Here is a 21091-nt window from a genome sequence, read left to right on the forward strand (position 1 = left end):
AGAGCCGCCGGATCAAAATGCCTCCCAAGAAGCAGGTCGTGGAAGAGAAGATTCTCCTGGGCAGGCCCGGTAACAACCTGAAGAGTGGAATTGTGGGTGCTACGCCTTAGAACCTGTGCGGGATCAGGCTGACCCCTCTCTTCAGGTTGGCCTTGCAAACGTCGGAAAGTCCACCCTCTTCCAGGCCATTACCAAGTGCAACCTTGGAAACCCCGCCAACTTCCCCTACGCCACCATCGATCCTGAGGAGGCTCGCGTCATCGTCCCTGACGACCGCTATGACTGGCTTTGCGAAAAGTACAACCCCAAGTCTCGCGTTCCCGCCAACTTGACCGTCTACGATATCGCCGGTCTGACCCGCGGTGCCTCCACCGGTGCTGGTCTGGGTAACTCTTTCTTGTCCCACATCCGCGCCGTCGACGCCATCTTCCAGGTCGTCCGTTGCTTCGACGATGCCGAGATTATCCACGTTGAGGGTGACGTCAACCCCACCCGTGACCTCGACATCATCAGCGATGAGCTGCGTTTGAAGGATATCGAGTTCGCTGAGAAGGCTCTCGAGAACCAGAAGAAGAAGACCCGCTCTGGTGGCAAGGGCCTCGAGCACAAGAAGGCCATGGAGGAGCAGGCTACCATGGAGAAGATTATCGAGCACCTGAAGGCCGGTAATGAGGTCCGCAAGGGCACCTGGGGCCCCAAGGAGGTAAGCCGCATTTTTCACTCTTTCACTCGACCCCCTGCCTTAAATGATGATCAAGGGCCCAAGGCCCGACTATTTAAACCCAGCTCTTCGAATGCCAAAGGCATACTGAGACAAAAAACCGTTCTGATTTTGCACCTTGTCACTACTTTCATGTTTCGCACTCTTGTCGCAAAACCAGTTCTGACAATATCTCTAGGTCGAGGTCATTAACCCTCTGTTCCTCCTTACTGCCAAGCCGGTCGTGTACCTGGTCAACCTGTCTGAGAAGGACTTCATTCGCAAGAAGAACAAGCACCTTCCCAAGATTGTTGAGTGGGTTAAGGAGCACGCCAACGGCGACCCCATCATCCCCATCTCCGTCTCTTTCGAGGAGCGCTTGACCCGCTACGAGACCGAGGCTGAGTCCCTCGCGGAGCAGAAGGCTGTCGGTGCCGAGTCTTCTCTGCCCAAGATCATTCTGCAGATGCGCAAGGCCCTGAACCTCGGCAGCTTCTTCACCACTGGTACCGATGAGGTTCGCCAGTGGACCATCCGTAACGGCACCAAGGCGCCGCAAGCCGCCGGTGTCATCCACACGGATTTCGAGAAGACGTTCATCCAGGCCCTCGTCTACAACTTCAGCACCCTTAAGGAGCTCGGCAGTGAAGCCGAGGTCAAGGCTAAGGGCAAGGTTATGACGAAGGGCAAGGACTACGTCGTGGAGGACGGCGATATTCTGCTTATCAAGGCCGGTGCTGCCAAGGGTTAGAGAATGAATATCTGATGGAAATTTAGATATGAGGATTGGTCAAAAGCTCTGCCTTTCGGTTTAGATATCACCGGCTAATAGAGAATTGCCGCCACACACCTATTGTCCCAACGTGAATCCATGATGTCCTGTGAAATGTGCTGAGTTGAAAATCCAAGTACTGGTGAGCACCTTACTCGGAGCAAATTAGCCGGGGATTTTCCGCCACTCTCGCACCGTCCACCTCAGCACGGACCCTGTGACATCTCTCGTTGTACCTCTTGCTGGTAACCTTCAAGCACTTGGACATGAATCTGCATCAAGACACCATCGAGGCGTCGAGGCAGAACAACATGAGCCAACCTCCGATAAACCGTGGCCATGGCCGCAACATATCGGTAACGAGACGTGAGTTTGTCTAAGTCGTTTACTTGCGCCGCGGCCAACATGGATCTTTTCCACATCATTTCCACCATTCCAATCTCATGGGTGTCCACTCATACACATGAAGTCTTCATCGCCGTACTGGTCGGTTCATCTTGCTAACATACACAGCGGTCCGCCCACGATCTTCGACTAAGGGTCCTCTAGATCTGAACGAGTGAGAAATCCTACCCAATACTCTATGGCTGTACTGACACCTCTCAGTACCCCTCTCAACGACCCATTGTCACCAAAAGCTGGCGCAGCAGAAGAACCGACTCAACGCCCAGTATCAGGCGTCAAATCCCCAGCACCTATCCATTCTCCCGTACCTCCAGTCAAGACCACCGTAACCAAGGACTTCAGCTTCCTCCTCCGCCCCGAGATCTACCACAGCATCAACCCCATCAACATCCCCGTCGCCTTCAAGACCTCCCCAAACGGGCCCACCCCCGATGCCTCGCTCGACGACCTCCTGGCCATGGGCCACTTCCGTGCCGCCGCCATCGCCGCCGTCCAGGAGCTTACCGGAACCGGCGGCCCGGCGCGCCCCCGCGTCGACCCCTCAGACCACCAGCGCATCTTCACCCTGCTCTACACCCGCCTCGCCTGCCTAACGCTCATCGACGCCACCTCCGTCGCGGCGCAGGAGGTCCGCGCCCTCGAGGACCTCAACGCCGGCGTCTACATCGACGAGACCACCGGCGAGCACCTCGTGCCGTGGGAGCTGCGCGTGCTCAACATCCGCCTGCAGGCCCTCGGCTTCGGCGACCCTCGCCGCTCCGTCATGGCATACCACGACCTCGCGCGCGAGGCCCGCGAGCAGATCTCCAAGGCCGCCGCGCGGCACGACAACTCGGCCCGCGAGCTGTGGAAGGCCCGCCTCCACGACCTCGGGATCAGTGTCGCCGGCGCGCTCATCGAGATGGACGACCTCGCCGGGGCGGCACACCACCTCGCCGCGCTGAGGGACCGCGGCGACGGCAAGATGGCGCTTTCGCGCGCGCTCATGTGGCTGCACCTCGGCGACGTGGACGCGGCGCGCCGGAGCGTGCAGGACGCGGGCGGCGGCGACGACGACGGCAGGCACGCGGAGCAGGTCGTCGCGGCGCTGTGCCAGATGGCCGACGGCGAGTACGAGGCGGCGCTGCAGTCGTGGCGGGGGTTGAAGGAGCAAGTCATGGACGAGATGATTGGCGTCAACATGGCGGTGTGCCTGCTCTACACGGGCAAACTGACAGAGGTCCGTCAGCAAGCTCCATTTTCATTTTTATTGCTGCTTTCCCCTTCCTACGTTATCGTGCATACTGACAAAGTGCTGACTGGAAAATCACTCTGCAGGCGCGCGCATCCCTCGAAGACATGGTCGGAGACGGCTACTCGTCGCACACCCTCCTCTTCAACCTGAGCACGACATACGAGCTCTGCACGGAGCGGAACCGGAACCTCAAGCTGAGGCTCGTGGAGAAGGTCGCCGATCAGGACGAGACGGTCAAGGGCTGGGAGAAAAGCAACGCCGACTTCAAGCTGTAGAACACTGATTTTGCCCAATGTAAACCACACGCCTTAGCACACAATTGGTTGGATGAGATCATTGCCTCCGGTGCTTCCCCTTCCCCTCCCTCCCTCCGGCTTCCCCTCCACCCCTCGTGAAGTACCTCACCGTCCGTACCTCAACAACCCCCGACTCCGTGAACAAGGGGGGTTGGGCTGGGTTCTTTTACCTTTGGCTTTCCGTGTGGCCCGGAGGAGGGGGACGTCCCCGGCGCGCCCAATCAGCGCGGCGTTGGCCGCCGCCCTGAATAGACTTGGCCCAATGGCGGGGTCCCGCAGGCCTAGCGCGCAATCAGACGGTGCCGGTGCGCGGTGCCTTGCACCTATTATTTACTGCTTACCAAGATGCTTAGTTACAGGACGTGCATGCGGTGGCAGAATGACAAACCCGGCCGTCAGTCACCGCACAACCAGTCAGTCAACCCAACCACACAACAGATGACTTTTTTGTCTCCTCTTCCCTGGCCAGGCCAAGACAACTATCGGGCTGAATTTTCGGGAATGAGGGGGTTTGGTCTTGATTTTGTCATTTGCGGTTGTTATTTTTGGGACACGGCGATGAAAGTGAAATACCTTTTGAGCCCCGCCGCTCCCGGGCGCTGCTCGGCGTTCTCAGCTGTTCGCCCTGTTACTTCAACATCATGCCCTTCCTTTTTTCATGTTGTTTCTCATTGATCGGCTGAACTTTTTTCTTTCCATCGCCGTTCTAGTTACAAGTCGCCGACGTTCGCAATGTCAACCTAATTCAAACAAAGATTGATAAAAAGACCTGGGCCAACAGCTGCCTCCGAACAGCCACATCTTGCGAGAGCGATGTATGAAACGTCGCATTGCCACGAGCTCTCGGCTCATCTCTCAGACATGTCCACGCGGGACCTGCAGCTCCGCACGATCGAGCTGCTGGAGAAGATTGCGCGCTCGCAGAGGGTTCTCGAGAGGCGCGTCGACGCCGTGGAGAAGATGGTGCTCGCGCACCTGCCACCGACATCCTCGTCAGAAGAAGAGACGAGCAGTAGTTTCCCGCAATTCAGACGACTCCCGCCGGAGATTAGGCACCGAATCTGGGAGCTCGCGATACCGGTCAGAGCGCTGCGGTTGCGGCGGGGCCGGGGCGGGTTCATACCGACCCTGCGGCCGCCCGCCGTCGCGGAGACGTGCCGCGAGGGGAGGGCTGTCGCGACGGCGCACGGGGGCGGCATGGTCTCGGTCACCGCGTGCGGGAAGGGGGAGATGGAGAGGCGGTGCTGGAGCTGGTTCGACGGGCGGCGGGATGTGCTGGAGCTGGAGAGGTGGGTTAGTCTGGAGCGGGACGAGCCGAAGAGCGTGAGGGAGCTTGTGGGCAGGGCGAGGTATGTTCTTGCGCCGAGGGCGGACGCGACATGGTTCAAGAGGTTGTTTGAGGAGGCGGTGGAGTTGAAGAGGGTGAGCCTCAAGTTCGACACGACTGTGGCGAGCCGGTGCGCGTGGGATGCGAGTGTGGTGAGCGGAGTGTTTGGCAGCGTCGATACCGTTGCGATTCTCGATTTGGAGGATGCTGGGGAGATTGGGAGGTTTAAGGGAGCGCTGGGGGAGCATTGGCGGTGTCCTTTCTTTTGTGAGTTTGATATTGAGGGGTGGGCGAGGGAGAAGAAGACGGCGACGGCGGTTGGGGAGAGGGGGGAGAAGTGGATGAGGGGGTTGGAGGGCAGTTGGATGAGTGAGGTTGCGAGAGGATGGGTTATGGCGAAGACGAAAATGGGGCCAAAAGATGGTATTGATGTCGAGGACGAGAGGGTGAGAAGGGCGCTGAGTTGCATGCCTGATGTCAGGCTTGTGAGGGCGTATTTGCTGGCTGATGTCCATGGTTCAAGATAAACAACCTTTTTCAATATCCTAATGCCCCAATTCCCGTGCAAAATGCATTTTCAGTCAAGTTAGTCGTCACAAATGAGGGGGGTGTCTACTGATGAGGATGCCACGGGCCGGCATTTCGCTGTGACGCTATCATCTGAAATATTTACAAGTCCTGAAAACGTCCGAACACAATGATCTGTTTGGCAGGCAAGGCAAGTTCGAGGCTGAGGTCTTGGCAGGACTTAGGCTTTCAAAGACTCAGGAACTGATAGATTGAAGCAGTCAGGCAGCCGCGTTTTTCTTTCATTTTCTTATACGGGGCCATGGGGAGGTCCTGATCCTTCGCGCAGTCCTACGGCCAGGGTGTCGCGGAGCGACTCCGCCACCAAAACGCCGGGTTGGCGATTCAAGTCCTATGCGTCTAATTGACTGTGGTGAAATCTAGTAAAAAGACATTCGCGTCCCATTTCATAGTCTCTGATTCGAACAAAACAACCTAGTTGGCAGCTTGAATCACCGGTGCACATTTTCAAATCAATTTCCGGCGCAAGTATGGATCGCAGGTCAGGTTCGGAGACCAACTCCGTCATGAAGAGCATCCCATCCAAAGCTCCATCACTGAGCTCATGGTATGTTACTTCCTACAATTGATTTGTGGAAAAGTCAGGAATCTCACAATTGACAGTACTTCCAACTCAAATGAACCCCATAACCAAATCCCCAACCCTCCACCGACGCCACGACCCGAGATCGCTCCCAACGGCGAAGTCATCCTCCTCGTCGGCCCAGACTCCCACCCCATCCACGTCCATGCTCTCATCCTGGCCGACGCCTCCCCCGTCTTCAAGTGCCTCTTGCAACCCACGTCTTCAACCTACACCGAGCCCGCCGCCGTGCTCTTCGCTACCCCCGACTCCCCAGCGCACGTCACTCTCCCCGAGGACGACCCCCAGGCGATCGAGACGATATGCCGCGTGCTGCACAGCCGCATCGACGACGCCGTGTGCGACTTGTCTGACGACGAGGTGTTGAGGGTGGCTGTCGCGGCGGATAAGTACGACTGCACCGCGGCGATGGGCCTAGCGGTGCGGCATTGGCTGAGAGCAGATAAGTTGGAGGCGATCAAGAACGCGGCGAGGGATGGGTGCATCGGGTTCCGGAGGGGAGATATGTTGTTGGCTGCGTATTGGTTCAAATGTGAGCCGGTGTTTGAGGAGCTCACGAGGTTGTTAGTCGTGAGTACGGTGGGAGGGTTTGAGGGGCTGGTTGATAGGCGGGATGGCCCTGAGGAGGTTCTTGCTTGGAGACTTGCGTGTGAGTTTTCTGGTGTCTTATCTCCTTCTTTGACTGTCAACAACCATGAGATGGGGGCCCATTGCAATCGACTGACAACTCATGTCCAAACCCAGACGACCTCGAAAGACATAGGAACAACCTCCGCCTCTCCCTTTGGACCGCCATCAATGAACGCATATACGAGCCCGTATCCCTGCCCTGGAACATCCGCCCCCGTATTCAATACAAACGCAACTGGTTCGGCTCACGAGTCTATGTCCCGCCGCTGCCAGGAACCCCCGACCTGCAGTTCATCTGCCAGCGGCTACAGGCGTTGGACCGCAAGACCTTCACGACCGGGTTCAAATATATGTCCATCACCGACGCTCTGTGTAGGGCGGTGGGGATCTTGCCGTCGGCGTTTGAGTCGATCAGCGGGCTGCGGAAGATGTACAACCCAGATGCCGCGGGCGGGTGTCATGGTGATTTGCCGTGGTATAAGCAGGATATGCGGACGAAATTGAATAAGTGGAAGAGGGAGTCGTTGACGGGGTTGTGCTTGGGTTGTGTACATGAGCAGATGCGGTGTGAGAAGGAACAACATGGCGAGACAGGGGAGAGAGAATGGACAGAGGGAAGAAAGGCCTGGGAGGACATGTGTAAGACGGGGAAGTTTGAGGGGACCTTTTGGTGGCAAGGATGATGCTGTTACTATACAAAATTCAGAGAAGAGGAAATACTAATTTCTCTCAGACTTCTGGAATATCGTGATGCATGTTCTCTGTCGGTTTCAAGCTCTAGAATGTATCCCAAGCACTACGTAGTAATACCATGTGGCAAGATGTATGAGGCTTGGAGAAGAGCCGCACGCGAGATAGCAACATGATCCAGAGATGAGAGTCCCTATTAAAAGCGCATCGGTCTCGTTTACAGCCCTTCCACTCCCAGTTACACTTTGGTCCATTCGGGATCACCTTCCTCCTCCTCTCTCAACTGCGCCCTAACCTCCATCAGCACCTTTCCAAGCAAATTCAGCCCCCACCGACTGCGATCTGACGCCGGTGCCTTCTCAGGACTGTACCCGATACCCCAGATGCGATCCATCGGACTCGCCTCCACCAGCTCACGATCCTCGGTGGCTAATAACTTCTCCTTGAGCTCGGGACTACTTCGAAATTTGAGCAGGCTTCCCTCGCGAACAATTCTCTCGCGATTCTCGTTCCAAACAGCTTCATCGAAGCCGGAAACTTTGCGTCCTAAGGCCTTGACCTTTCTAGGATGATCTGCTTTGAGAATTGAGAGGGCAACTTTAGGGTCATTGAAGAGCATCGCCTTTCCGTGCATCATGTAGTGCTCTGCTGTTTTGAAAGTGATTGGTGAAGAGTCAGGGGACTCCAGGGTGAATGGGTGGTCCATCCACCATTGGGAAAGATAGCCTGCATGGCCGGTTTCCCGCCAGAAGTAGATTGGTGTAGTCTCCATGATGGCTTTGAAAGGTAATTTGAAACGGTTCATACGTGCTTGTTGTACTGAAGCGAGAGAAAATCCAGCAGAAAATTGTTCAGCTTTTATGGTGTTTATGCTGACTGCCTAACCACAGCTAGCGCCGCCGCCGAGTGAGTCAGATGCGCTGAGGCGTCTACAGGCGTCAGCCCAATGCTGAAACTGGTTCGGCCAGACAAATTACTCAATTCACATCATGTATTGCAATTTCACGCGAATGTTGTGAACAGCGAACGGTGTCATCCAGGATTTAGTTCGCCAAAGCCAGCGTTGTCCGCCTATTTTGCCAACGCACGCGGGCCAAGAAGTACTCGGGTGTTGCTTTTCGTGACCGCTTGCTTGGGAACGGAAGAATAACTATTCCTAATTCAACTCTGTCATGGCAGGAAAACCCAGGGCTCTAATTAGTCAACGGGAAGATTTCTTCAAGCTGCCGGTGCCTCTTCAACGCATCCTCAAAAGTTGCGACATCCTTCGGTTCACCCTGTGCATGCGCCTCATAGACTGCGCCGATGCTCCTTGATGGGAAAGGCAACTCGGACTCCCAATCGCCCCAGCCCCAGGTAATTTCCTCAACCTCATCCTTTTCAAAGTCGTGTACCTCGATCCGGATATCTTTGGGGTCCGCGAATGCCTGCAGCGCGGTGCTCACATTCGAAGTCAACTTGATCTCCCCCTTTTCGCCGTTGATGGTCCAGACAAGGGGCGCATCGCCTTTGAAAGCTTGACCTTTGCGGTATCTGAGATGCAATGTCGCGCCTTCTGAGACGATGTCGGATGCTGGTAGAGTGCCGGCGGCGATGACGAGATCCGGAACATTGGACTTGACCGTCTCGATAATTTCTCCCGTCTTGGCGTCATTGATCTTCACGTCAGGACGCTGGATCTGAAGGTGGGATTTGAAGTTTGATGCATCTCCCAGAACATGTTGGATCTGGTCAAATACTGCGATGATTGTTAGCAATTATGCTCCGTAGGCAGTTTCAAGGGGGACTTACAGTGACCGAAGCCAATGGTGAAGATGTTTCCTCCAATGCTCTTGTCGGTGAAATATTTCAGGTCAATTGGAACGACAGCGCGGTCGATCAAGCCACCTGCCGCCCTGACCTCGCTGCTCAAGACCTTGCCGATGCGTCCATCCCGCAAGAGGGTGCCGATCTTGTGATACAAAGGGACCGTTCGACCTTGAATGCCAACCAGGGTCTTGCCACCACCATTCTTGGCAGCATCGGCGAGTACCTGGGCATGCTTCGCATCCTGTGCAAGAGGCCATTCGATATAGACATCCTTGCCGGCCTTGACGCTGGGAAGCGCCGTGTCGTGGTGCAAGTCGACTCGCACCGAGACGACGACGAGGTCGACGTTTGGGTCGGCAGCCAGGTCCTCTGGGTTGCCGTACGCTTTTGTCTCAGTAGGCAGATCGTACGCCTTGATTGCACGCTTGGCGGCGTCAACGGAAGAGTTGAGGAGGGCTGTGATTTGGTACTTGGAGCGACCGAGAGGGAAGAGGAGGTATGGGAGGTGGGCACGAGAAGCCCATGCGGTTTTGGCGCTGGCGGAGAGACCGATGATGCCGACGCGAATTGGTGCCATTTTGAAAGCTGCGATAGATAAGTTTTGAGAATGAGCTGACGTCTTGGCGAAGAATGAGGTTGTGCATCAAGCAATGCCCTTTATTTTATAAACATTGATCTCTGGCCGTCTGCATGGCGAAACGTTGTACTAGCGATGATGTGATGTGCTGGATTTGTAATAAGCCACACGGGCATATGAGGGGCTGGAACGCGGAGCCGGTCGCGCATTTGGTGGAAATCACATAACGTTTACCCAGGTCTACGACATTTACCTTTTAGTAAGCTGCTGCCCGTCATTATTGGCTCGGTCGGTATAGGAAGAGTCTAATGATCCTCATCAACGAGTTTTACCAAATTTGGATTCTTAGCTTGTCTACGATGGACTTTTTGAGCTCAGACAAAGATATTGATGAATACAGTTTAATCAGGTAGATTTGTAAGACTACCGGAGCGGACAAAGACGCAATGTCCGAGGACCAGACAGCATACAAACATGCGAAAATATTATCACTGAATATCTCTTGACAAAATTGATGAAAAAACCAAGCGAGGTGTAGAAATCAGACCTCACCTAGTGACCAGAGATTTAAAAATTTCAATACTTATCAAAGACGACGTCCTCACCAGCATCGATTAATTTCCACGCCTGGGACAGGAACTCCTCAGGCGGAGTGAACTTGAAGTCGGGCAGAAGTTGGTTCCACTCAGAAGAGGTGTTGAAGCATCCAGCCGAAAAGCCGAGCAAAATGCCAGAAAGCAGGCTGGCAGCAACGGCCTTTCGAGTTTCCGGAGGAATTGACGGATGCTTCACTTCAAGTGTCCACGAAGAGGTAACTTTGCCAGCCTCAAGGTCCTCCTTCTTCAACTTCTCAACAGCAAATCGCTTGCCTGATCACACAATTAATATGGAAGTAACCACCGAGTCTGGTAGGACGAGAACTAACCACGAATTCTTTCGCCAAGCGCGATCAGTTGGCCCATGGTGATCTCGGAGCCCTTGATGCCACCTACATGAGGCCACTCTCCCTCATATTCCACAGCTAAAGCGACGACTCTGGCCAGGTCCTGAGCTGTGGTAAAGGTCAGGGGGACGTCTTCACCTCCGTCGACCACCAGCGCGCGACACTGATTGAAGTCAACAGGGGTCTCCAATTGAGTGACATGCTTGGAAGAGCCGAACGGGTAGGTCAGGTAGTTCGTGAACAAGCCCGGCTGGAAGAGACAATATTCAAGGACCTGTATTTTGTGAGCCGAGACTTTTAAAATGACATCTGGGATAATACGGACCTTCTTCTCCTTGTTCACCTCCGCGAGGTAGTCGCGGGTGACTTGCTTGAAAGAATACCAGAATAAGTGGTCGAACTTGGACCTGGAGAACAATATCGTAAGAAAACATCCAACTAGAGTGGCTGAGAACTTACGTAGCCCATTCGCTGGGAGCAAAGCGCTTGACTCCAGCTTGGATGCACGCATTAATCAAGTTCTTCTGTGTGTCACTCTGAGAGGTGTTCGTCGGATCCGCTGGACCAGAGACGAAGGAAAGCACCGTCTCTACACCGCCAAGAATCTTGGTCAGATGAGCGACCTCATAGTCTGTCTTGACCCATTGAACTCCCGGGGCAAGCTTTTGGGCGGGTGCATCCTAGAAACATGAGCAATATGACGCTTTTGGACGACAAAGAACCAACCTTTCTTGAAAGGAGAATGATCTCATGTTTTTCTCTGGCCACCAAGGCATCATGGACCTCTGATCCGACGTCTTGTACTTACGTGTTAGCCTACCCATCCTGAGACGAATTGATGACATACTGCTCGAGCCGCCAACGATTGCAATCTTGGCCATTTCGACTTTTTGGGTTTGGACCGTTTGGTTTCGTTTGTGAAAATGGGTACCTGGGATTTTGGGCTTCGGCTGATGTTGATTGTCCTCCGGTTGAAGACATGGAGCGAATTGGCTTGTACTTATACACAGGCTCGCGAACCCCTTCTATGGTGCTGCCGGACGCAAGAGATCACTGCTTCCGCCGATAATACGGTCGCCATCCCGTTGACTAATATGCCGATGGCCGCTTCGCCGGAGCTCCAATGTGGCCCCGCTGCGGGCGGTATTCCCGGGGCTTAATTCCACCGCCGAAATACCGGCGGAACGGCGCCGGTCTAGGACTTGATGACTAATTCTGACATGCATTAGGCAGACAAAGGACTACTCAGGGATGTCTTCTCATCTTCACGGATCATTGCGTCGATACTATCGATTCCGGTTCTTATATCGGTTTCACCGACTACTTGGACAATGGAGCAAAGTACTGTCCCACGGCGACCCTCCTCATTGGCCGACTCTACCGGTCCAACTCCGAAGCGCCGGAAATTGCGGAAGGGCACCCAAAGCTGCTGGGACTGCAAGCGGCGCAAGGCCCGATGCACCTTCTCCGCCGATACGCCGGAGACTTGTGATAGTTGCAAGCGCCGTGGAGTCGACTGTGTCAGCCAGGAGGTCACCGACCAGCCCCCTCCTCCTGGAAGCAACAAGCACATCGTGGATAGGCTGGGTCATGTCGAAGCTCTAGTAACTCAACTACTCAAAGCTGCTCGCCAAGAAGGCCATCTAGGTCCAACTCCGGAAAGCCTCGCAGCAGAAATACGCCAATGGAGCCGTAGAAACGGGCCAGACAGTGAAGAATCACTGGTTGAACCTTCTGGTGTTGTAGCCTCCACACCTCCTTCACAGCCCGTCGCACAAGTAGGTTGTCCGGACATACCTCAATCCTAGATAGCCATGTTGACAGAAATTTAGTCAATTTCTCAAGAAAACCCATCCAATAATGTTTCATGTCAACCAGTCACAAACCTGGGCGAAGACGCCACGGGGGATAGGAATCCAGGGTTGCACGATGCCTTATCGCAACGTCTTTTGGCAGCTTGGCCCTGCAAAAGGGATATGGACGTTCTTCTTGGTATGCCAGTAGAGACATCCCAGGTCATCCGCGCAGTCACATGCGCCAGAGCGGACTCAAATGGCTCAGCCCTGCCATCTCTCAAAGTCTTACTGCAACTACCACCAGAGGGATCTCATCCTACACTGGTGGCACGCAAACTCTTGGTACTGGCGACCTTTCTTCAAGGAATTCCGGAGTCTTCTTCAAATCAACTGGACAGCCTTAGCACTCCCTACCAAGCGATCATGTTTCGGGCGGTGTCGACGGCTCACGATCTGGTCACTAGTAACGACGAGTTAGTTGCCTCCTTCGAAGGAATCGAGTGTATCCTTCTCGAAGCCCTCTTCAAGAACTACACCGGCGATCTTCGCCAGTCTTGGCTGGCCGCCCGCAGAGCAGTGACAATCGCGCAAATGCTGGGTCTCGATCGTGACATTGCGCCCTTGTCTTTGTCTGGATTCTCCGTCGACCCCGACGATATGTGGTTTCGAATCGTCCAGTTTGACCGCTACATCGCTCTGATGCTTGGACTACCGCAAAGCTCGGTTCAGGACACCTTCGCCACTCCCCAGGCTCTCGAGAAATGCTCGCCCCTCGAACGGATGCTACGCCTGTGCTGCGTAGCATGCGGACGGTTATTACAACGAAGCGCCTCCGAACTACATGATGCCAATCTCACTCAAGAAGTAGACAAGTTATTGCAGGATGCTTCCGCCGCGATGCCGCCTCAGTTCTGGGTATCACCGAACTTGATCTCGTGCACTAGCCAGTCGGACAAGGTTCGCGAAATTCTGCGATTCAACAACCATTTCATGTACTACCATATCCTCTTGCAACTACATCTGCCTCATATGTTCGATTCAACTACCCAGAAAGAGAACTACCATAATAAAATGGTCGCCTTTACAGCAAGTCGCGAGATTCTCTCCAGATATGTGTCTTTTCGCGCGTCTCAGACAACGCGTTACTACTGCCGAGGCATAGACCTGGTCACCTTCATACCCTGCACAACCCTATTACTGGCCTATCTAAACGGTGGTAGCCGCTGCGCAGTAGCCCAAGACGCCAGCCCTTTTACCGCACATCAACGACTGAGTGATCGAGGGCTTTTGGAGCAAACCCTGGCGATCATGCAAGGGGTTGTTGATATAAACGACGATGCAATTGCTAAGCGGGTGACTACCTTACTTCGATATCTCCTGGCTATTGATGAAGATGCCATGTCGGGAGGACGGTACACTGTTGTGTTCTCGCCAGAAATACGAAAGCGTGGGGAAGACTTCGGAAGCCATGCGGCTTTGACGGATAGCAACACCGTCTTGAAAATCTGTTTGCCTCATCTGCCGACCATACAGATCCAAAACGACACACCCAACACACCAATACCACTGAAATATGGTCCAGACCGAGAGAAAACGGGCGATTGCCAACATAAAGACCTAGGAAATGGATGCGGATGCGATCGCAGGCCAAAAGATTGGGGTGACCCAAACGTGGTACAGATCATGCCGGTAGCTGTTGAGGACCCATCCGAAGTCCTTGACAGAGTTGACATACATGAATCGCGATTGCTGAGAAACAGCTCCGCCGAGGTTGACTGGAACTTTGAGAACCTCGACTTTGCGTTTCTGGACAGCTTCATTGAGGGGGCGTTATAACTCAACACGGGCCACAAAAGCTAGTTGCCATGTGTTTCAATGGAGGAAAATGGTCAATGTACACGAGATTCCTCATTCTTCGAATATCTCAAGATCCTAGAAGGTCTATGAGGCTATATCATAGAAGGGCCTCAACCTCCGCCAACGATTTCACCTGTGGCGACGGCCCCTCCAAAGAGGTTTCTGCCTGCTCGTTGTAATGAATGGCAAAGATACCCGCTTCCCTCGCTGGCACGGTATCTCGGACTGGGTTATCTCCGATGTAAACCATGTCCGAAGGTTGGATGCCTAGGTGCTCCAAAACTCTTGGGAACAGACCCTCAGTCTTGGAAACTCGGAAGAAGTTGGTGGTAGCTAGGAAGTCGACATGTCCCGCTAAGCCGAGCTGTTTCACCGTCCTTTCTTGTGCATCTTGTGGCCCCTCAGTGATGACAGCCACCTTCTTGCCCTTCTCTTTCAAAGTCGCGAAAAGACTCAAAGCCCCGTCTTTGAGTTGCAATGACTGTGTCAAAGTATCTTCGTATGTGACAAGGAGCCGATCGATAAAGTCAACGTCTTGGGCGCGGGAGAAGCGCTCTAACAAGGTTGTGAAACGCTCTCGTCTGTACTCAAATGAGGTCTTGCCGTCGGAGAAGGCGTTTAACGTTTTGTCGCGGAGAATGTTTGTGTACTCTTCCTTCAAGGCATTCACAGGTTGTCCATACTGCTGAGATATTGCCTCAAGTGTCTTTGCGATTGCAGCCGCAGATGCGCGTCGGAATTCATGCAGAGTGTCATCAAGATCGAATCCAAACCATGTCTTCTCGGCTAAGACTGCTCGGATAGGTGGAGTATCCGCAGGTTCGGTCATGGCGTCTTTGGAGTCGTGAATTTACGTACGAAACGAATCAAGCATGTTTTTGGATAATTCGGCTACTTTTGGGGACGAAGCACGTAGAATGACGCAACGCCAATTTCATGCCGCTTTTTCTGAGTTCGCGGGAACCGCCGATATCCGCCGGTCGTTGTGGGGTAGTCATACGGCAGTCAACGAGGTGCGCCTCAAGGCGGCAAACTGCGAAGAAGAAAACTTAGAAGAGGAGAAAGACGTGACTCTGAACTCTCCATCGAATGCACACTGAGATGGTGTCACTGGCATACGCATGATCCTTAGAAGGAGACTTTGGCTTTTTTAACACCGTGGGGCACACTTTGTATGTTCCTTGTATTGACTATCGACCTCTCCGTCAAAAGCTTGTGATTTCCTTGGGAAGACACGAAGTTTAATACAAATATGTGAAATGAGCGAATGACCAACGCGAGAAACGTACAAAAATGATGACAATGGAATAGGAAATAGGAAAATTGAGTAGCCCACCTAGGTGGTGAGGTTGGAGATCTCCCACACAGTGAGAACGCAACTATCAAAGTATGCTGAACCCAGTGGCACTGGCTTGAAAATAAATACCTGAGTTGAGGGAATGAATGGGAAAGTAGTCGTATGTAACCCTTTCAAACCCAGCAGAACTACAAACATAAGTCGCAATACTATAGTAGCCATTCTAAGATGCCTTGCCATACCTTACATCTATTTGATTGACAGCTCTTCGATCAGTCTGTAGGAGGAGATGCTTGACCCTCCGGTTCTTCTGTGGTTAACTGAGCCACTTCCGCCATTTTCCGAACTTCAGCAGGCATCTTCTCCAACACTTGACGATGGAATTCTGCTGCAGCTTTCGCCGATGTTCTTGACAGCTGGCGCACCATACCGAAGTAAGCTGCTAGAACAAGCAGCATGCCCTCGATTCTGTCGTTATCAAATGGTTGCCATGCACCGTTATCTCCAAGCAGTTCAACTATCGGTAGGAATGCACACCATGAATCATGGTATTCTGTATCGTTTGGTTTGTTGTACCAGTCGTACTTCAGATCCTCGGCTCTGATTCTGTTGAAGAGGCAAACAAGAGGAGAAAGCGGCTGATGGGGACTTGTCGGCTTTGCTCTGGCGTCCAAGAGCCAGCGCAATCTCCGAAGCATCTCTTCTTCAAAGGATCGCAGCATATGGCTAACAGTATGGCATATTGCTAGTGTGCCAATGGGGCATTTGAATTTGGCCGGATGTGCATCTTGGTGAACCCATAACTTCCGTTCGGCTTCGAGATCAGAGTAGACGTAGTGCTCGCTCATGTCAAAGTCTTTCTGACCCATTACAAGGCCCAAACAATCTCGTAATTGGCGCAAGACTGCTTCATCAATGTCCGGAATTTGGCAGGCATAGAAGAAAGCTAACTGAAACTCGGATACCATCTGGAAACGATCCCGAGACGCCCGGCCAACGTTCCATGTCCAGTTGAGAAGTTCAGGAAGATTGCTCGACACGCTGTCCATGAGGAGTTGCAGATGCTCTGAACGAGCTGATGCTCGTTCAAGTAGTCGCAAATACGAACCCTGGGGTGCCACGGGCCTGGGGGCAGAATCGTCGATGATTTTCAATATACGCGTGATGTGAGCATGTGTTGACACACCATCGCTAGACACTTTGGGCCAACAAGCGCCATTCAAGGCCAGTTCTCTGACAGCCTCTGTCTTTTTCCACAACAAAGCCCAGTGAAGGGGCTCGAGCGGTGTTTTCTTACACATCGGAATAATTCGCCGGTGATCCCACCCTGAACCTTGTTTTGACACGGTTCTAGGGCAATATCCAGAATGTACATCCGCTCCCAATTGGATGGCGTGACTGACCATGGATGCATTTGGCGCCAAGACAGCATAGTGTATTGGTGCTGCGTTCCCTTCGTCCTTGCTGTGGATATCCACTCCGAGGCCCTCGACAAGATGAGACATGATAGCTTTGTTTCCTGTTGCAGCTGCCGTATGGATTGCAGCAACATGTCCTGAGATGTCATTTTCTTGGTCTCGTAGGTGAGGATAACAGTAAAGCCGTCCGATAGCGCGTCCGCCTATGTTTCTGTTGTAAGGGCGCTTATACCATCTTCCAGACGATTGCGGCACGCACAAGTTGCCATATGAGGCCCCAGCAGAAAGAAGCAGCCTGGCAACTGAGGAATGGCCCTTGCAGATGGCGTAATGGAGAGGTGTCCAAGCTGGATAATCCCCTAGATATCGTGTCGGGTTCGTAGGGTCCTGTACGACGAGAGGCAAGCACTCGCAGCAGAACCTTGCAGGTGCTTCAATGTCTACATCCTCATCGAGAAGCCACGCGACGACGTGGTAGTGGCCATTCATCGCGGCGACATGCAATGGAGTGGCCCAGCCCGCATCGGGCGGTGTGAAATCGGGCTTGTGGCTCAAGGGGCCGTCTCGTGCCATCATCTCTTCCCACAGGTTCAACACCCACTCGAAGGGTTCAGCAAGCGGAGTGATTTTGTTAAAGGCTGCACCGTAGCGTTTTGCTTTCTGCAATGTAGCAAGATTTCCCTCGGCAGCGGCAAGAAGAACCGCGTCTTGGATCCGCCCTTCATCCACTGCGCTGTTGTACAGCTTGGGGTCGCACACATAACGGAGTTTGTGGTTGACACGCGCCATCGCGGCCAGGCTTTTGGGATCAGTGACATAGCTGGCGATATGCTCCCAGGTCTCTAGAGGAATCTCATCGGCCTTTTGCCACCAGAACACAGATCCAGGCTGGTTATCCATCGTTGGGCGTAGTGGATATCACAACGGATGGGTTGTGCTGAGGCATTGGTCAGTCTACGGGTGAAATGTAGGTCGCAGTCGGCCCTGAGTGACTCACAACGCGAGGTTGATACGGCTTCGAGTGTGAGGTGAAAATTGACCCTCTCCCTTTGACTGAGAGAAAAGTCCAAGTGACCGTGATTGATTTATGTCGTAGCCAACTGCTTTTGTTCCGTCCAAGGATCAAACGCGGGTGGGCTGCGCCGCAAACGCGTTGCTTCAAGCGCGTTGGATGACGGGAGTACGGCGTGCGAGCGAATTCTTAAGCCAAGGGGCACTTAAGAAAGACGTACATGCCTCGGATTAAAGTGGAATCGGATTTGTGACGAGTTGGCCAGCATGCAGTTTAGAAGTCAATCCGAGGCTGCTGTGTGGTGCAGAGTAGGTGTCTAGGTCCGCAGGGGCAGTCGCGAACGCGAACACGAACGGGATCTACAACCGGCAAATTGGGGCCGCCGTTGATGATGCCAGTACCATTGAATGAGTTGATATGAATAGCCCAGGTCCAATTCACAGTAAGGAAATACAACATGTTAGGTATGCGAGATGGGCCGGTATGTGATCAAATTTCATAGCAAAAACGATAGATCTGGCAAAACGTTGAGAGATGACAGTGTTGAATGTTTCATTTTCCAGCTTAGTCGCTGCGGGGCCCGAATCGTTCTAAAATCTTCCGGGCCCGCCGCGGCAGCGACGACCATGTTCCGTTTTTGATCTTCTCTCGCATCTTAGGATCTATTTCCTTGTTCTTGCCGTATTCCGTGTTATACCCAACGATGTATCCATACTTGTGGAGTAAGCCGTTTGGACTCGTCCAGTCCGTTTCATCATCGTACGCCTCATGGCAGCCTAGAAGTCGTAAAATCTCGATCAACCCGCCACTGTTGTAATTTAACCTCTGTGGAAGATCAGTGCCCCAGTTCCCCTCTCTGAATCCATAATCATCCAGAACTTGATTTAAAAGCTCTCTCAAAGCTATTTCCAGACTGCTCCACCTACCATCGCAGACCGAAGCCCCATTCTGCAACAGGAAGTGGACAATGGGAGCCGAGTTGTTCCATGTTATATGGGACTTCCAATAGATGTAACGGCATGATCTGAGAATTACTTGCAAGGCCATTGTGGCTGCATTGATGGTTATGGAGAGGGAGGTCAAGCGCCTAGGCAGCGCCCTTAAGGCACTGATCTGAAGATCAGTGATCTTGATGTATTGTAAGATAGACTCCAAGTCAAAATCACCGTCTTCACACATCTGGAAGAATCCTTCAAAGAGGATTTCTGAACAGCCTTCCGCTGATACTTGTAGTGGCACAGTTTCCACTGTTTTCCTTGCTGCCATCAGAAAAGCCACCCGTTTGAGACCGACCTGTTCCGGTCCAACTCTGTCACTGGTATAATCACGCCCTCTCCAGTCATAAATAAGTCGCGTTAACAATGCATCAGGTACTCTGATAAGATCAAGGGACCAGTACATCCTTTTGTAATACCACTCCCAGACTGGAGTGCCGTGCTTCATCAACTCAACAGCTAATGCAGGATGTCTGAATCCGAATGCTGTAACAAGAGGGGAATACACCGACGTACCCATGCGATCATTCTTGCCTAATGCCACGAGAAAACGAACCACGCGGACGCTGGTAGAGTTCGCAGAGCGATACAGCGCATGCTCGCCGAAATTGCCTGCCTCGTTTTTGATGTCGACGCCCATTTTATGTCTCAGGCGACGAATGATAGCTCGATTATCTTTTGCTGCAGCGGTGTGGATTGCGGGCACGTCTTGGTTGGTACCCTTCAAACAGTAGCGTTTCTTCTCAATCTGTGGTGCCCGGATGCGAAGCAGCTTGCGACGAAAATCGTTTCGTGGAAGCGCTTCGGTGTAGTCGCAAAAGAAATCTTTGTGTCGCCGCTTTATCTTGCGAAGACCTGGGTGCAGACGTTTTGGGGCCGGGTCGACCTTGCAGAGGACATCCGCTCCAGAGTTGAGTAGTCGACGAGCAACATTGGTGTGGCCCTGGCAAATGGCATAGTGTAATGGCGTCCAGACTAGGATACGTTTGTTTTCTTCTCGATCGAAAACGTCATCACCCTCGGTGAAACATTCGCAATGTAGACAATCAGGTGCCTCAATGCTGACATTCTTCGAGAGAAGCCAGTTGACGACGTTCATGTGGCAACCCGCTACAGCAAAGTGCAGCGGTGTTCCCCAGCATATTTTCCTTCGAGGTAACCCATGTATATTGGCGTGCGAGCCTTTCAAATCAAGTTTGTGAATAACATCAAGCTTGGCACCACGTTCACATGCAAACTGGAGGCCGGCTAAATCGCCGCAGCGTGCTGCTTGAATGGTGAAGTTGGGCGTGTTTCGTAGAGCGGCTAGACGTAAGTATCGTGTGAAAATGATGTAAGATCGCCAGTTGACTCGAGCTAGAGATGCCAGATCAGCCGATTTGATTGCTGGTTGGTCTCCTATGAGGTAGCATAACTCCGTGGGAAGAGCAGATAGCGAGGGTGGGTTCGGGCACGACATCTCGATTCGACGGCGCGGGTGTACGAATCTGCGAGGCAATATGGGAAAACACATCCGATCAAATAGAGACACCCAGAGGGAACCTCTCCGACTGATCATAATTTAAGCTTTACCGCCCATTAGTCTGATAAAGCAATGATTGACAATTCGTATCGAAAGGGATCGGCACTTGATGGCTAAGCACCTGGCCAGCCTGAATCAACCCTGAGAGCAGGGTGCGCCATAGAGATTCTAAGATCCAAATTGCAGACATAAAATTCGAAACTTTATCCAACTCCGCAACTTCAAACATTTTTCTATCAGGATCACTTCATGTTGTTGGTGTAGGGAATACAGCACTCTAGAGCGCCAATGCATCCTGGCGAATAGATATGAGAATTCAGTAGAATCTATCGTAAGGCACTCTTTGATAAATAAGTGCTTGGCCTCGTGTTGGCTAATGAGCGCAGAAGGCGCAGGTAAATGCGAAAGAAATGGCAGTCGCAAGTTACGCATGTGACGTAACAATCTTGAGCAAACTACCCTCGTCTGGGAGGCAGGTCAGCTCATAGTTGTTCTTTGGGTCAGATGAAATCAGAGGGCATAGTATTGTGGCGTGGGGGCTTCGAAGTTGTCATGTGCTTTTTCTCAGAGCATACGGGACATGGGGTCGTGATGCTTTTGCAAGAGAAATACACTACCTAGGCCTGTGCAAGCACTAATG

At 52.8% G+C, this 21091-nt stretch overlaps 9 protein-coding genes across 9 annotated transcripts; 4 read left to right on the forward strand and 5 right to left on the reverse strand.

Annotated features, from left to right (window-relative positions):
• Window positions 1-17: 17 nt before the first annotated feature.
• On the forward strand, window positions 18-1451 carry OLA1 (Obg-like ATPase 1; the record flags this gene model as incomplete). Its single annotated transcript, XM_037326326.1, has 3 exons — window positions 18-92; window positions 146-703; window positions 900-1451. The coding sequence occupies 3 exons, from the start codon at window positions 18-20 to the stop codon at window positions 1449-1451; spliced, it is 1185 nt and encodes a 394-aa protein (XP_037175964.1).
• Window positions 1452-1783: 332 nt separating this feature from the next.
• Trappc12 (Trafficking protein particle complex subunit 12) lies at window positions 1784-3386 on the forward strand (the record flags this gene model as incomplete). Its single annotated transcript, XM_037326327.1, has 4 exons — window positions 1784-1838; window positions 1986-2031; window positions 2079-3096; window positions 3195-3386. The coding sequence occupies 4 exons, from the start codon at window positions 1784-1786 to the stop codon at window positions 3384-3386; spliced, it is 1311 nt and encodes a 436-aa protein (XP_037175603.1).
• Window positions 3387-5828: 2442 nt separating this feature from the next.
• Window positions 5829-7218, forward strand: CGCA056_v011081 (uncharacterized protein; the record flags this gene model as incomplete). Its single annotated transcript, XM_037326328.1, has 3 exons — window positions 5829-5869; window positions 5926-6554; window positions 6650-7218. The coding sequence occupies 3 exons, from the start codon at window positions 5829-5831 to the stop codon at window positions 7216-7218; spliced, it is 1239 nt and encodes a 412-aa protein (XP_037175602.1).
• Window positions 7219-7463: 245 nt separating this feature from the next.
• Window positions 7464-7997, reverse strand: CGCA056_v011082 (N-glycosidase R617; the record flags this gene model as incomplete). The annotated part of the gene is made up of 1 exon (XM_037326329.1): window positions 7464-7997. One exon carries the CDS (start codon window positions 7995-7997, stop codon window positions 7464-7466), a length of 534 nt encoding a protein of 177 aa, XP_037175770.1.
• A 421-nt stretch (window positions 7998-8418) lies between these two features.
• Window positions 8419-9611, reverse strand: aclE (Dehydrogenase aclE; the record flags this gene model as incomplete). Its single annotated transcript, XM_037326330.1, has 2 exons — window positions 8419-8963; window positions 9017-9611. The coding sequence occupies 2 exons, from the start codon at window positions 9609-9611 to the stop codon at window positions 8419-8421; spliced, it is 1140 nt and encodes a 379-aa protein (XP_037175769.1).
• A 576-nt stretch (window positions 9612-10187) lies between these two features.
• On the reverse strand, window positions 10188-11435 carry BOA1-0 (Oxidoreductase BOA1; the record flags this gene model as incomplete). The annotated part of the gene is made up of 6 exons (XM_037326331.1): window positions 10188-10480; window positions 10537-10828; window positions 10880-10961; window positions 11014-11234; window positions 11281-11351; window positions 11402-11435. 6 exons carry the CDS (start codon window positions 11433-11435, stop codon window positions 10188-10190), a joined length of 993 nt encoding a protein of 330 aa, XP_037175600.1.
• A 1338-nt stretch (window positions 11436-12773) lies between these two features.
• Window positions 12774-14186, forward strand: CGCA056_v011085 (Dehydrocurvularin biosynthesis regulator; the record flags this gene model as incomplete). Its single annotated transcript, XM_037326332.1, has 1 exon — window positions 12774-14186. The coding sequence occupies one exon, from the start codon at window positions 12774-12776 to the stop codon at window positions 14184-14186; it is 1413 nt and encodes a 470-aa protein (XP_037175599.1).
• A 118-nt stretch (window positions 14187-14304) lies between these two features.
• CGCA056_v011086 (Glyceraldehyde 3-phosphate phosphatase) lies at window positions 14305-15036 on the reverse strand (the record flags this gene model as incomplete). The annotated part of the gene is made up of 1 exon (XM_037326333.1): window positions 14305-15036. One exon carries the CDS (start codon window positions 15034-15036, stop codon window positions 14305-14307), a length of 732 nt encoding a protein of 243 aa, XP_037175601.1.
• Window positions 15037-15776: 740 nt separating this feature from the next.
• On the reverse strand, window positions 15777-17822 carry Ankk1 (Ankyrin repeat and protein kinase domain-containing protein 1; the record flags this gene model as incomplete). The annotated part of the gene is made up of 1 exon (XM_037326334.1): window positions 15777-17822. The coding sequence occupies one exon, from the start codon at window positions 17820-17822 to the stop codon at window positions 15777-15779; it is 2046 nt and encodes a 681-aa protein (XP_037175768.1).
• Window positions 17823-21091: the final 3269 nt, after the last annotated feature.

This window comes from Colletotrichum aenigma, assembly GCF_013390185.1.
Source record: "Colletotrichum aenigma strain Cg56 chromosome Unknown KSG_Cg56_contig07, whole genome shotgun sequence".
NCBI lineage: Eukaryota > Fungi > Ascomycota > Sordariomycetes > Glomerellales > Glomerellaceae > Colletotrichum > Colletotrichum aenigma.